At 24.8% G+C, this 16,620-nt stretch overlaps 1 protein-coding gene across 2 annotated transcripts in view; it reads left to right on the top strand.

The window, feature by feature from the left end:
• The first annotated feature begins 8,942 nt into the window (after positions 1-8,942).
• LOC112597119 (adenylate kinase isoenzyme 5) overlaps positions 8,943-16,620 on the top strand; it is a 35,494-nt gene continuing 27,816 nt past the window's right edge. The window contains exons 1-2 of one of the 2 annotated variants that reach the window (XM_025343046.1): positions 8,943-9,028; positions 9,086-9,431. In XM_025343046.1, the coding sequence (XP_025198831.1) occupies positions 9,410-9,431 (22 nt within the window). In that variant the 5' untranslated portion in view covers positions 8,943-9,028; positions 9,086-9,409. Of the gene's footprint in view, positions 9,432-16,620 lie in introns of both variants that reach the window. The other variant, XM_025343045.1, reaches the window with a different exon arrangement.

Here is a 16,620-nt window from a genome sequence, read left to right as displayed (position 1 = left end):
TAGTAATATTATTATGATAAACATTGTAATCTATTTTTGATAACAGAGCATTTAATAAAAAAAAGCAATTTTTTATTATTAGTTTGTATTGTCAATTTGTTAGTCATTCTGATTGGATTAAAAGTCTATATCACGATAATTGCTGTTTGTATATATCATCGGTTTGTTCCTTGCATACATGTTATTATTATCATGCCATTGGGCAGAGAAAAATCAGTAAGTAAGTAATACGATGTGTACATAGTATATATTACATACTTAAAAATATTAACCATTACTTATTGAGCATTATTGTAGACTAATAGGTTTGAAGAATGGTTTAAATTCAAATTTTGATTATGTAAATCAATTATTTTTTGTTAAGATTCAAACAAATAACAATAAATTATCAAAGAATATTGACGTTTACTGTTTGAAATGTATAGTATCATTCGGTGTTGTAGCATAAATCAAAGACAATATTCACACTGAGCATTAGGTACATAAGTACACCTAATAGTTATATATAGTATTTGCAAACGAAAACTGCAACTGATAAATTAAAATATTCATCACATTTTAGAAGAGAAATTGTTTGAAAAAAATTTTGAACTCGTATAACCCCTCTGGATTTAATAAGCCCGTATTACAATGTATTTAATATAATATCATATTATATAAATGTAATGCATACACAGCAACAGTCACGTAAAAGATCAAATAACATAAAAAAAAAAAAAAAAATTAAGTAATAATAAATTAATATTATGATAATAATAACATATTTTGATTAATAAGTGCGACTGGTGAATCTCGTAGAGCATATTGAAATATGTATATCAATCAATATTTTTCTTATAAATAATATATGAGAATATTACCTATACCGATTAAGTAAAAATAGTAGTTGGCGTAGATCAAGAAATCTAAAATGGTGAGGGGCTATATTTATTTCAGAAAAGGTTTAATTATAATTTTAGTATGCAATAGATTAGATAAGATTTAACAACAATATTAATATTATTTTTTATATTTTAAATTCATGGATTTTTAAGACGTATGAACTATTATAAAAACATGTGTAATATATTATAACACTTTTAATGTCCCTCTTGATCTGCGTCTGTAAAATGTCAATATATTGTTTTATACTATTATTGTTCGTTTAAAAATACTGTTTTTACAATCTATACCATATTGTGTACAATTTATACATTTGATGACATTGTATAATGATAAATTAATTTATCACATAATATAACGAAACGCAATTAATTTACTAAATTTGAAAAAAGAACTGATAGTTAATAACAATTGAAAAAAAAAAATATAGGATCACAATGTTCTATGGACTGCGACGTGATTGATATTTTTATGTCTTCGAAACAGTCGTTCGGTTATCCTAACCGTATAATAGGGATATTGGTAGAATATGGTAATGTTAATTGACCACCAATAAACACTGATCACGAGATTTTTTTGTCATGAAAATCGAAGTTATAACCATCATCGTATATTAAATTATTAATAGTGCGTACGATTTTCAACGTTATTGCTCACAAATTGTTTACAAACCAAGGATACAATATAAGTACTTATATATATATATAGGTATTAGTTTAATTTAAACAAATACAAATATCGCGTTGAACAATAATTATTATAAATAAATAAATAAATAATAATATTATACTGCATGGTAACACTATAATAATAATTAATATTAACAGGTGCAATAAACTGTAAGCTAATCGACCGAGAACACGTTCGAATTAGTTTCAGCTAGTGCACTTTAAATGCAATTTCATGTCAATGATGAAAATAATATGTTGTGTTTTAATAATTGTAGGTAGAAGGTGTTTAGTGTATTCTACACACGCGTACGCGTATAGTATAATAATAATTTGTTGTTTGGACACGCGCAGTTGATATTATTTTCTTATCATCTGCGAACAAGTAATATTAATGTAAATTAGTGCTTAGTCATAATAAATTACCGTCATCCCAGAAACGTTTGATTATCGCTAACATATTGAAAAAAATTAAATTGAGATCTAAGACTCGTCGCTAATTATAATAATAATATAATATGTGTATTGTGTAGTTTATAAATAGTACACGTGTATCGTACTTGTGGATAAATACGTCATATTACGATATTATACACTATTGCGATAAGCATAAAAATTATTTAGATATGTTCATTGGCTGAAGTTTGAGGACGGCGAGGACGGAGATAGTTACTTTCTTAACTATTTTAAGGTTTCGAGCGAAGCAATAAATGTCTAATACGTGATGTTTAATCATGATTTTTATTTTTGTATCCGAACCCAAGAGATACTTTTAATTTTTTTGGTAGCAAATTGAATTTAGTTTATACTTTGGTATGTGTGAAAGTAGTTTAAAGTAAAATTAACCGATTATTTTTAAAACAAAACAATTAGTAAAAAAAAAAAAAAAAACTATATGTTTGTTAGTTCAAAATTTTGAAAATTTAGTAAAAGATTTTTCGTAAGTTTTCTTACTAAAAATAAATAAATTTAAAATATATAACATTCGTAATTTTATTTAAAACTATTCAAGATTAAAATTTCAATGAAATTCATCAAAATTACGAAAATTTGTAAATTATGTTTTGGTTAAAAATCTATAAAATTTTCAATTTGGAATATAATACAAGTTTTTTCGTAAGTTTTTCTCATAGACATCTAAAGATTTCAAAAATAAATATGCAAGATTTTGTTTTATAGACATTTTAATTTTAAATGTCGACTAAATCGGCTAATATTTTAACAAAAAATAAAAATTACAGTTATTTTATTGTAATTTAAAAAATATGATTCGTTGGAACTTGTCACTTTTCGCTACTACGAATATTATTATTTACAATGACATTTTTAAAATGTAAATATTGATTTTAAACTAAATATATACCAAGAATTTAATCACACCATTCTACTGTAAACCAGTATTGACCTTATAAATTAATAAAAGCTTCTAGTATTATATTATGATAAATGCGATTAGTTTTTGGCGGAAAGTTAAATTAACCACTGTATTACTTTTAGGACTATACATTTATTAAAAATAAAATTCTTAAAACTATAGTCAGGTGATCAATTTCCTCATAGAAATGTTTTTCGTGTCTAATACAAAGATGTAATTTATGTATTTTAGTAATTGATGCAAAAATGTTTGCAGACCGTTTTTAATCATTACCAGGCTATAGATAAGATTGATATGATAAATAAATCTTATACTGTATAATGTATATTATGTACAATCGTTAAAAGGTAAATTATGATGTTAAAAAATATCACAATATCACTTATTTTGTGCACTTTCGATTACAAATTAAAAATGTTAATAATTTAAGTTTATAACACGGTCGTAATATTAAATATCACACATTTAAAATTCTGGCATTATAATTTTTGATTTGGAGGGAAGTATGTAAGAATTGTACTAGTATAGATTCTTTATTCTTCATTAATTTGATATATTTTAGGTTTTTATCTATAAAACAGTGAGCTTTAAACTCCACTTTCTAAGATATTTTTTAACATTTAAACTTATTCCATCTATACACTTACCATTGACAAATTAATAGACAATAATTCGACTTGTAGCATGGACTGTGGTATTTAGTCATGGGGTTTTGGGAAGTCCTCTAAAACTAAACGGCTTTGGGTGTTTTATATCAATCTATTTCTTTACAAAAAATAACATCTTCTTCTTAGTATTTTACCAAGAAAAATTTTCATCAGGACCTAAAAAATCTTATCCTTTAACAATTAGTCAAATTATATTGTTACTCTAAATGTCAATTTAAACTCTCACCGTAATTCACTAATTAAAAAATTATTTTCTATATCACTTTTTGGTAAAATGTATTGAAAACTTAAAATTAATTGGTTTAGAGACTTACTAAAATAAAAAAAAATAGGTAGGTATTTAACAAATTCCAGGTTGAATAGTTTTAATGAGTAACTTATGTATGCTATACATGGTATGAATGTAATTTTATGCGTAGTGCTATTATACATCTAAATATATTTGTTTATACTCTAATGATTTGATTCAAATTTACAAGATTGTTTGATTAAATTTTTAGGTTTCTATTTGAAAAGGAAAGGGAGGTTAAGTATGTGATAATGTGATTTAATTTATAATAGGTTTTTATTTTTTTTTACTACTATGACTTATCTCTTATCATCTTTCAGCTATATTATTAGGAACGGTATTCTAAAAGTTTTGTATGACCTCATTATTTTTTAATTTGATATTTTAGTTAAAGGTCATTTTTTATGTAATCATTAGGAAAATCCGCGGAAAAATAGCAAAACCACGAAACTTATGATAAACTTTAAAAGAAAAAAATCAATATTGTAAATCAAAAAAAAAAAAAAAAAATATAATATAATTTTTACAATATTTTGACTAATTATGTATTTAATTTTAGGTAATATATTGATTATATATTATTGACATACCTACATCAATTTTACTAAATTCCAACATTTTTGAGTTAAGTTTATGACCAGATTTTTCAGATTTATTTTTTGAACTAAAAGGCGTAGTTATTATTTTTAGTTATGGTATGTTGTTTATTTATAATTTTGAAAATGTTTAAATTTGAAGTTATAGTATATTATCAAATCTTGATATCTAATACCTAAAATAGACATAGAGAATACTTTTAAAATTATTGTTTCTTTAAAACTTCAACAAGATGCAGTAAGTGTAATACTTAACGGATACTTATCTCAACATAAACTGACTGAACAGAGTTAATCTGGTAGTGAAAAGTCCAAAAGCCTGGCAATCGGAAATCAACATTTATAAGTCAAAATATACTAGGAAATAAATAATCAATTTATACATGATAAAAATTTTGCTTTACAATAAAAGCTCTGTTTTCATAATTGTATGTTTTTGTAAAAATAATATTTTTATAACTAGCAATTTAATAATTAACCTGCGCAACAGTGCTTATTATTTTAATAACATGCTTTTATAATATAGATACATATTTTCCACACGAACAGTTTAAATATGTTTAAAACGTGTCTATTGTTTTTCTCTATTCATTGCATGTATATTCACACGCTAATATTAAGAGATAATTATTTACAGTCAATGCACTAAGCTCTTTAGAGAATTAAAATATAACGAAATTACAAAAATATAATGTGTAAAATTACTCAAAATATCGTGCGCATTTTAATAATATATTGTGTTAGTACCTATTATTAACGTTGTTCTTGATTTATAAAAAATATACTGATTTTATAACTACTTTAATGACTTTGATTTTTACGAATTTACATATATTTTTCCTTAATATTCTAAATAAAACTAGACAAAGTATACAGCGTAATAAAATTTTAAAATTTATTGAATTATGCACTAAGCAGTCCATGTTTCATGTTGATTTTTTATTTAAAGTTGAAGTCAAATTATAAAAAAAATGACTTTATACTACTTTTATATTAATAGGTAATATACTAATATACCATTGAAATAAATAAATATTTAAAAAAATTTCAAACCTCAACTATAGAAATTAATAGTTATTTAAATACACCGAAATTATAAAAATATTAAGTCCTTTAAGAACTTATTAGTAGGTTTTTTAAGGTTTGGGTATAAATAATATAAAATTTAAAAATGTACTTCTCCGTAGCATTAAATCAAAATAATTTATAAAATAAAAGGTTAACATTTTTATTTCACCAGATGTACAAATAATGAACATATAATATACATAATATATTGCATGATTTGTATGCCACAAAAATCATAACATTTAAAAATATTGATATGTATTGGTATGAAATTTTATAATTTTAAGTTCCCAAACTGATTAATATAGATACATATACAAGATATATAATGTGGTCTAAAATATATCGGGATAATTATTGGTCCATTTTTTTTTTGGAAAAAGTTTTTAATAATTAATACGACAACAATATTTATATTTTCATACTAACAATGTTTATAAAATACCTAATTTTTAAAAATGTTCATAGACAATTTTTTTATTGTGATTAGGTCCACTTATCTATTCATATGAATGAACTCTGATAAGGGTCATTGACTTATTAAATCCAAGCCTTTTTTATAACAAAAAATTAAATAAACATATTTTAGTAAAACATTAATACTAATACACTCTTCGCCTTGATCGGTATCAAATATCGGTACCTACCCTATAATAAATAATAAAATGTGACATATCATGTATAATTTTCTTTTGGAATAAATTAATTTACATTATCAGATTAAATTCAAGGACGTTTAAAATAACATAAGTATGTACCTTGTAATATGATAGACATATCAATGTTCCATTATGACCAATACTTACCAATAATTTGGGCAGCTTGAAACAACCATAATGTAAAGATATGATATTATAATATATCATTGCGAGTTCCTTTTGACAATATTTGTTATGTTTGATTTTTTATTTATAAAGTATTTTTAGTAATAGAATATAGCATGTCCTGCTATATCGAATAATCCATTTAACGTAAAACGCTAATAATAATAATAATTATTATTTTTTAAATTATTAATATTTTGAAAATATTTTTAAACATAATTTTATAAGTCAGTAAAGAAATAACATTTTTTAAATGTTATATTTTATATTTTTTATTTATTTCTTTAATGGAAAAACGCATTTTTATTTTTTATTCCAATAATATGTTTTGGAGTACTTCGATGTATACAAATAAAATTTTTGACGAATAGCTAATGATTTATAAGTATAAATTGTATTATTATAATTTAGTCAAGTAGAGCAGAGTATTCTGTAAAATGTTGGCTCACTTTTCCGCTCATTTCAACTTTAAAAAATCATGATCAATAAACTATTTGTTTGATATTCAATTTTTATAGATTGAAACACTCTGAATAATGTCCCGTTTTAAGATATTAAATTAAAAATATTTATTGTCATTCAAAAAGAGTAAAAAACTTTTTTTTTATAATTAAAATAGAAAATTTACAATCTGTAATTCGTATAATAAGCAAATGAGATATAATATGGACAATATTTACAAAATATTACAATATGAAGAGGGAGGCTGTCCAGTGATCAGAATCCTCAGAAAAATTATGATCAGGGATTAAGTAAATCCCTGCAACATCGTCTTTTTAATCGCCGGGTGGGATTATTTGGTAGGTTGACTCTGCCTTGATTGATCATAAGTGGGTTGGTGTGGGTGGCTTATTTAGAGTGAAAATTTTTGCAGTGGTTGGATGTAATTGTAGTTATGGTTTTAATTTTAAGATCATTGTGGAGTGAATTGTTAAAAACATACCAGGATGCATACGTTAGTAAACGAAGAGTAATGGATTAAAATGCTTGAATTGTTTTTGTTTAGGATGGTTTAGTGCAGCCCCATATCTGTACGAGTATTCCGTAAGCCCGAATGGGCCTTAACATTGACTTATAAATAATTATTTTATTGTTTAAAGGAAAAGATTTGATTTGAGTATAGGACGGAGAAGGTGTAGTCTACTGTTGAGTTTTTTCTTTGTTGTTTTTAAGTGTGGTCCCCAGATGGGCGTTTGTCTACGATCAGGCCTAAATATTTAATTTGGGTGTTGATTTTAATTGCCATTCCCCAAAGTTAAGTTAAAAAATTTGAGTATTTATTTTTTTATTCTATTCAATCGAAAATGAAAAGTTTGACAGCTGACTTATGCACAGGAGCATGATTTATAAGGTTATAATTACAAAATATAGATGGTTGACTTGGTGCCCGAGGGTGATAAAAAATTGGTGTTGCATGACTACTAATCGACAATAATTATTTGTTACCGAGCTGTCTTTCCTACTTGATCAGAGTATAATACATAAAAAACGAAAGGCAAATGAATTACCAAGTCACTCATCGATTCGTTTAAGAGTTTTGCAAGAAATATGAATAGGAAGTTTATTTTTACATTTAAGACAATATTCTAAGAATAATTTGATTAAATTCAAATTTTGAAGAAAGAAAAAAAAAATCTTTATGGGCTATCTCATTGAGTGCGTTTATATTATAGTGACCACATTCATTTCAGAACAAATTATGTTTTTTTTTGCAGTTATTTTGGTAGCCTGTATGTAAAGCAATTTTACTTAACATAATTTATGGTGTATTATTATTTGAAAAAATACCTAAATATAAAGAATAAATATAATTTAATTAAATAATGATGATACATAATATATTATCTACATGAGTTCATGATTTATAGATGAATGCTAAGAAAACACGAGAATACGCATTGAGTTTGAGTGTCGAGGAAAGATAAATTAAGGGGTGATATATTTGAATTACAATAAGATTGATTTAATTTAAATTTTAACTGAAACACTTTTTTAAATTTAGCATGCTATATTACATATTATTTTTTTATGGTAAAAAATTGTCATAAGAGTGTTGAAAATATTTAAAGTATTCAATTTTAGATTTTGAGCAGAGTAATAAGTGCATTGATTTTGCAATGATGTAAATGATTTTTCAGTTTATCATCAGTCTTCATCATTTTTTGTATGGAATGACATTACACTGACACCTATAATCCTCAATATACGTATAGCAGGTACAGAAAAAAATTGTTATTTAATTGATTACATATTTTACTTCACAATAATCAAAATGTAATAGAAAAAAGACTATTTTTTTGGGGGTGCACAAAGTCTAGGAATCCCTTCTTTTCACGCCAACGGGTTAATTAACTCAATGGCGAGATATTCTAATCACAGACCGGTTATCTATTTTTCAATTTTTATTTTTTGTACGACGCGACGACGTCATGAACACAAAGCATCGGTCGCTGAGGGCGCATCGGTCACTGAGGGCGCAATGGCGCGGGCTGCCGACGATAGGCGTTCGCGGGTGACGCGGTACGGTCAAGACCGAGTTATAATTACGCTATACAAATAAAAAGTCGGTAGGTAGGCATACACACGTACCCGCCGAGCCAGTGTCCGTCCGTCAACGTTCGCCGCCGATCGTCCAAACGACATAACGATATTGTTACGGTATCTAAACTAGTGATAATAACAATAATAATAATAATAATCGTATAGTTTCCATAGGTGGTACCTTTATTTAATCTGACAGCTGCCGTTCGTGTTTCGCTTCCGAGTCGTCATACCACTACCGCAGTACCGTTATCAGAACAGCGCGCTATTCGCATATCCGAAATAAGCGACAAAATCTGGACATGTGCGATCCCAGCGAACCAGGTTAAACTAGACACACACGCCGGCGTGCGTCCAGTGTCCATCCGTATCCGCTGGGAACTTCGCACGTAAGACCAAAGGCCGACTAGTTGTCCGCGCGTACACAGGGCGACCGTAGACGTGATGCCTGCGGTCAGCGAGTCGTGCCGTTCGAAGTGAAACCCGGCGAATGGGACTATGGGAATTTGTCTGGACACAGGTAAACGCATCGTTGATATTTTTTGTTGACTTCACGACGGTTTACGACCTGCAGGATCACAATTTGTTAATGTTATGACGATCGATGATATTATTTGGTATGATACAGACTTGCACGCTATATTGAGTCAACCTCCGCATTCAATTTGTTGATAGGTACAAAACAATATTTTCATTTCGTTTTGATTTTTGTCTTATTCGTAGTAAATATGATATTTGTTGATGTTTGCCATCTTTAAAGGAACCGCCCCTAACTTTAGATTTGATCAAGGTACACGCTGTACTCATTGCAGTGCCTGGAATTTAAGAATGTGTATAGTTGTACTATGAATAATAAACTATAGTTTTTATTGTTTGGTGGTTATATATATATATAATTCGATAGAAAAAGATGTCGTCAAACAATTTTGCAACATCAAAAACAAACAAACAACAAAAAAAAAAAATTATAATAATAATAAAAATACATACAAAATGTGCTGAACGTTTTTATACTGATAGAATAAAGTATCATGAGTTTGTTTAAGTTAAGGTACTTTTGAATGATTTTTACCAACCTCAATTGTGGACAAAATAATATGCGAAATATTCGTGTTTGAGGGCAAACATATTTTAAACGCGGTGCTCAAGACAGATGTAAAATCGAAAATAGTATTTTGTGTATATAATTATGAGTTTATACTCGCAGCTTTCATTGATCACGATACTCAGTGCCCTATGGTTTATTTCAAGTGATTTTTAACTGTATTGATTTTGGTATTACATAATTATGTTTTGTAGAATGACTGAGTTATGTCCACAGTTCCGGGAAAATATTATTGTTATACAATATATTATTTGATGTTAAAACTTTAAACGGTAACTGTGCGAGTGGTTTTGTTATTTATTTTTACAATAGATACTATCTACTCGTAGAATGGTGGTTGCAGTCGATATAAATAACAGGTTAAAAGCCGGAAAAAAATTATGGTACTTGCGTATAATGGGTTCAAATGTTGAAAAAAGAAATTTTCGACGCTTAACTAAATCGCGCGACTGAAAATTTTTTGAAATCACAAAAATAATAGCATATAGTCATTTTTTAGAGAGTGTCACGGGTATTAAGGATAAAAACAAATAGACATAACTCGAGATAGTTTAGAGAAATGAGTAAAAATATTTTATTTATATTTTCTGATAAAAGAATAAATATAATTTTAAGTTTTAAAAAAACATGGAGCATGTTACTTGATGTGTATTTCATTCGCAGCACGAAGAATTTTGGTCTAAAATTTTATCGAATGCACTAAAGCAATTTTTCATAAATTGAATGCATTTTTTACTCCTGTTGTATTTTGTACCTGATTATACGGTGAACAACACTCCAGTATTTCATGTTGGTAACTAAACCAAATTATCTAACGGATTGGATGAGCATTATTCAGTAGAGTATCCCAGTCCTTCCTACAGATATCCAACGTCGAGAAAACCGTTTGATTTTAGCGCTATTTCCATTTACTTTCAGTATATATTAATAAAATAAAACAAATTTATTCATACCAGTGCACTATTCAACGACCAATTATCGATAACGATCACTGTCGAAGAATCATTTTTCGTCTTTTATTTTATCTATATCATACGAGCCATTATATAGCCTAGTTTATATGTAAGTACATAATTTTTGTTGACCTACTAATATTTAATGAGCAAGAAAATAATAATAAATGCCATTATATATTAAAACATAAATGTTTTCTTTACCTAGTTTTGAATTATAATTATATATATGTATTGCAACAGGTAGCAACCTATACCTAACTTCACATATACAAAGGAGAGTAAATTATTAAAAATATTTAACTTAAGTTAGGTTATATTAAATAAGTTAAAAGTTAATAAGGAAAATAATAACAACTCGGTTAAATAAAAATGTAATCAATTTTTTTTTTAATTAGTGTGTGGATCACATAAAAAAAATATATTGTTCTTATCTGTGTATAATATTATTAGAACAATTAATATAAAAGAAATTATAGTATTATGAGTATTATTACTATTATTATAGTGTTAGATTATTTTGATTTTAAACTGTAAATGTATTAATTTATAATTAATGTATAAAAATAAAACCATTAATACCAAAAAATTCAAAAATATTTTTAATTTTAGTTAAATGGATTTAAATATATATAAACAACCAATGAAAATACTTATCTATAAAAATATGAATACACATTTTCTTAATCTTAGTACTGTAGAGAAAATGTTAAAATGTAAAATTTAATTAAAGGTAAAAAAAAGTTCTAATCACAGATAAGGTAAATTTAATCATAATATACGAGTAATATCGGAACTAAATATTTATAAAATATAAAAATAACAATGTAAACTGATGGCGGAAATTTCATATGAAATAACTTTGTTTACTATCTTATCTTTCTACATGGTGTATGTTATAAAGTTATAGTAATTTAAAATAAATTATTTATGTAAAGTACCTAAACATTTTAAATTTTAGTATTTTATTGAATGTATTCATTAAAAATAATTGAAGAGGAGAAATGAGTATGCAAATAAGTCTGAAAACATGTAAACGTATGATAATTTGTAGAACTTAATGTTATTTTATTTAAAATTTATTTAAAAAAAAAAACTCAATTATAATTATAACTAATAAAATAATTATATCGAATTTTTGTTTAAAACAAATAACATAGTAATTTATAAAACAGTTACTATAATATTATTTCATAAAATATTACTATCTAGCTGTTATAATTTATAAATCAGTACAGATAAACTATACGTAGAACAACAAATACATTTTTGATGGAATAGCTTAAAACCATTTTTAAATATACTTATAATGTCAATGTTTATAGTTTATTATAACTTATAATGTATGAAATAGAATATAGATTTTAATCTGAATGAATAGTAATTGTAGTATTTCAACAAAATAAGTAAAACCTTGATTTTCTGTTTAAAAATATAATTTTGTCAACATTTGAACTTAAAATATGTATACAAAAATTATACGACAACTATCTTTTTGAAATGTTTGAATAATTTATGAGGAACTTTATAATACACGTTCAAGTCAATGTTATTAAAATTAAAAATTTTATAAATTTTAACTACAAAATAATTTGCAATGTTTAAAACTAAAAATTCTAAAAAAAACTGGTTTTTTCATTTTTGTTTTTCTCAAATTTAAAATTTAAAAATATTTCAATAAAATTAGATGAACAATAATAAGATTTTTTAAAAAGTTTAAATATACAGTAGACGCCGCTTATAAGATTCACGGATATAAGGTTCAGTCGCTTATTAGACTCAAAATCGTCTGGAACGGTCCGGACGTATCCAAATACATTAAAAAAAATCGGTTTTAAGACTCAACACTTCGGTTATAAGACTCAAATTCAGTAAAATAAATAGTAGAAAATAAACTTTTTTGGTTATAATTTAGAAATAAATTGGTTTTGAAAAATGAAATAATATTCTTGTTGATTATTTCTAGTTTCTGTTGGTACCTTATAACGTATAATAATTTTTATCGCAGATAAAAGTTCACATTTATCGCAACGATAATTATAACGAATATAATTTTAGTTTTTTTTATCGGAATTATTAAATTTATTCAATAATAAAGTATGTAATATGTAATATGTGTTAATGTATTAAAATCAAAGCAAAATATGTAGTAAAATAAAATTTATAAATACGTAATTAATTTTTTTTTCCACTTCGCCTATACGATTTATTCGGTTATAAGACTCACTTTGTGCTGGTCCCAAAGTGAGTCTTATAAGCTGCGTCTACTGTATTTGATATAGATATGAATGTAATTGATAATTTTTGTGATAAATACGTATAAGTGCTAATAAATAATGTGATACAATAGAATAAAATAAACTTTTGAAATAAATGCCATGATTTATTTGAGATTATTGTCGCGAATGAATTCTTTTTTTAGTTTAACCTATTTTATGTATTTATTGGTTAGCACATAAAATAGTTGAAATAAACTTAGGGTAACTTTTAACTCAATTGCATTAAAAAGCTAATATTAATCATTTTGTTTACGAATATGACGTAGATATCTAATTTGAATAATTTGGTTTTTGAAAGTTTTTAACGGAACTAAAAATATTAATTTACAATATCAAATACTACAGTATTTAAGATAAACGACATGTATTGATTTGATGATTATATTTTTAAATAATTATCATTGATTTAACTTAATATCTGTTGTTAATTTATAAATAGTAATAAACTATCAGACATATAATTTACATATTTAATACAAAAGTAAATATTAATATAATATTTTGGTTACTTAATTTTCATTATAATATAGTATTGGGTTATTCACTATTAAGGCTAAAAGTAAAAATGATAACAACCATAAAATTAACTAAAAAATTCATAATTTAAAAATTATTCGAATAAATTAGTTCACATTAATTTTTATGTGTAAGCTTTTATAAGGTATCTTTACTATGTGTTTACATTGAATTAATAGATATCTTATTTATTTTTAATTTTTTCATAAAGTATTATAAGATTGAACATTTTAATTCACACATTTTAATATTTTATTATATTTCATTAAAAAATATCATTTTACTAATTAAGCTGTTAAAAATTATCATAAATAATTTATTTCTAAGTGTCACACTTATCTACATTTAGGAAATGCAAGTATAACGTGAACATTTGTTGTTTATATAATTTACTTTGATATTTAAACTGTAGTAAAAAAAAATATAAATTATTAATACAGGATAAAAGTACCTCTAGAAGATTGAGAGTATCTTTTTATCATAATTTAATACGGTTTAACGATAAATAAATAGACCTTGTAAGTTATAAGTTCATCGACATTTATTTTTACTACAACAGTAGTCGCTAACTTTCAAAAATGTTTCATTTTATAACAATCGTGTGAATAATTTAGTAAAACAATATTTGTTTCGTCTTCGGTATTTTTCGTGTGTCTAAATTGTAACCATGAGCAAATATAATGAATTTATCATACATAGATATGTTTTGAAATATATTTTGAGTTTCATTCGCAGTAAGTGCCGTAAAATATAAAAATGCATTTTTCAAGTATTCCACCATTTATCTCGTGAAAAACATAAAGAATCTATAAATTATAATGTATTATAATGTATAATTTTTTTCAAATTTAATATTATTTATTTTATTTTTTAATACTAATCCACTAATTTGTAATTATGAATATATAATAATATTGCATTCATTAAAGCTGTCACAGTTTTCTTTTAAAGCAATAAAATTACAATTTTAATAGTTATCAATATTTTAAGTACACATAGTTTATACTGTCTTTACAATATAATATTATTCCAATAGTATGTAAAATGTACCTTTAATGTTCCTCGCGAATTTTACGAATTTCAATTCCGATTTTAAATACATTTTTATTAAAAAAAAGTTTTAATTTTCAACAATTTATTCTATATGATTCATTTAAATATTTTATAACAGTTATTATTCATATTATGTTTTTATTGTGTATATAATCAAAATATGTCATTATTACTATTTCTATTATTTTTACTTCTTTATCTATTATATTTATATACTATGCAAATACATAAATTAAGTAATAAATGGAAAATGTGTGATATAATTATATGTGTTCATTATCACGTTAGTTCGATATAACATTTAATTATCACGATATTATGGCTATACGTTTTAGTTTATGTTATAAAATTAATTTGTTAAACAATACATTGTATTTGTAAAGAAAATAAATTGCTATAAAATACTGATATCTGATAAGCATTATATCAGTATGAATTATAAAATGTGTACATCTATTATTTATATGTACCTTGGTAAGTGATTGTTGATTAGATAGTTTTTTTATGGCAGTCGGTAATGCCTTTTTATTTTTTTTTATTGAATAGTCTAAAAAAATAGATTATTTTTGAATTAAAATATTTGTTTTGCAATTTTGGTAGTTATTATTTTAGCATTTATTTTGAAACATTTTCAGCAATTACTCCTTTAAGTAAATAAAAAAGCAAAATATTCTGAATAATGTTATTTTAGATATATGATGTATATATGGGAACTATTTAACGTATAATTCTTATTATTTAAGAAAACATGATTTTGAAAATATTTCTGTTATATAATTTTAAGTCGTTACAAAAAACATTATTAAAAAAAGAATTTAAAAAGAAATCGTATTTTTTTAAAGTTTTGTTTACTCTTTTGAATGACAACATACATTTTTAATACAATTTAATATTTTCAAAAGCAGTAAATTATTCGATATATATCAATTTATAAAAACCAAATTGCGGAAAAATAGTTAATTAATTATTAGTATTGAAGTATAGACGAGCGGAGTAGATGAGTACTTAGTAAATGGTCAACTTTTTTTCGTTTTTTTTTTTTTTTCAAAGTACTTCAAAAAACATTTTGCTTTTAAATTATCAATTAAAAATTAGTGTTTTTACTAAAAAAAAAAATAAATTAAAAATGATATCAAATATTAAAAACACATTTTTTTTTTTCAAAAAATTGTTGTTTCTTAATGAGTTAAGATTATATGAAAAAAATAAAAATATTTTCAAAACCATTAATAGTATTTAAAGTAATGCGTGTGTTAAGTTAAATTGATCACGTAGTAAGTAATGTAGTACTTTCTGTATCTATTGCTATGTTTTTGGAAGTAGATGTTTTAACTGAGTTCCCATAGTGCCCATTGCTGAAAAACAGTCCAAACATCATGGTGAGTGGACGAAGCGCCACCGCAAAAGTCAACGCACTTGGAAACGTACGCCCATTGTATATTATACGAAAAGATAAGATATTTAATGTATTTGAATTATTTGAAACAATACAGACGTGATAATGACTAACTATTATTTTATGGACAATGGCGTATTTTAAAGCTTCAAAAGGGTTGTACATATTTTATCTTTTCAGTTTACTTATTTAAAAAAGTACTATGCTCAAAAAACGTTTATTTTTACTTTTCCTGTAAAAAAAATATTACACGTTCTAATAAAATTTGTAGCATTGGTAGCATCTAGTAAAATATATTGCCAACACCTGTAAAATTTAAGTAGATATGTGATAATTTATTTGACAATGGTTAAAACGTAAATTACATACAAAAATACATAAAAATGGTACAACAAACTTTGTTCGAA

The sequence above is a fragment of the Melanaphis sacchari genome, unplaced genomic scaffold (assembly GCF_002803265.2).
Source record: "Melanaphis sacchari strain LSU unplaced genomic scaffold, SCAv2.0 Contig37_pilon_pilon, whole genome shotgun sequence".
In the NCBI taxonomy this organism is placed as follows: domain Eukaryota; kingdom Metazoa; phylum Arthropoda; class Insecta; order Hemiptera; family Aphididae; genus Melanaphis; species Melanaphis sacchari.
This window is presented reverse-complemented; position numbering and strand designations above follow the sequence as displayed.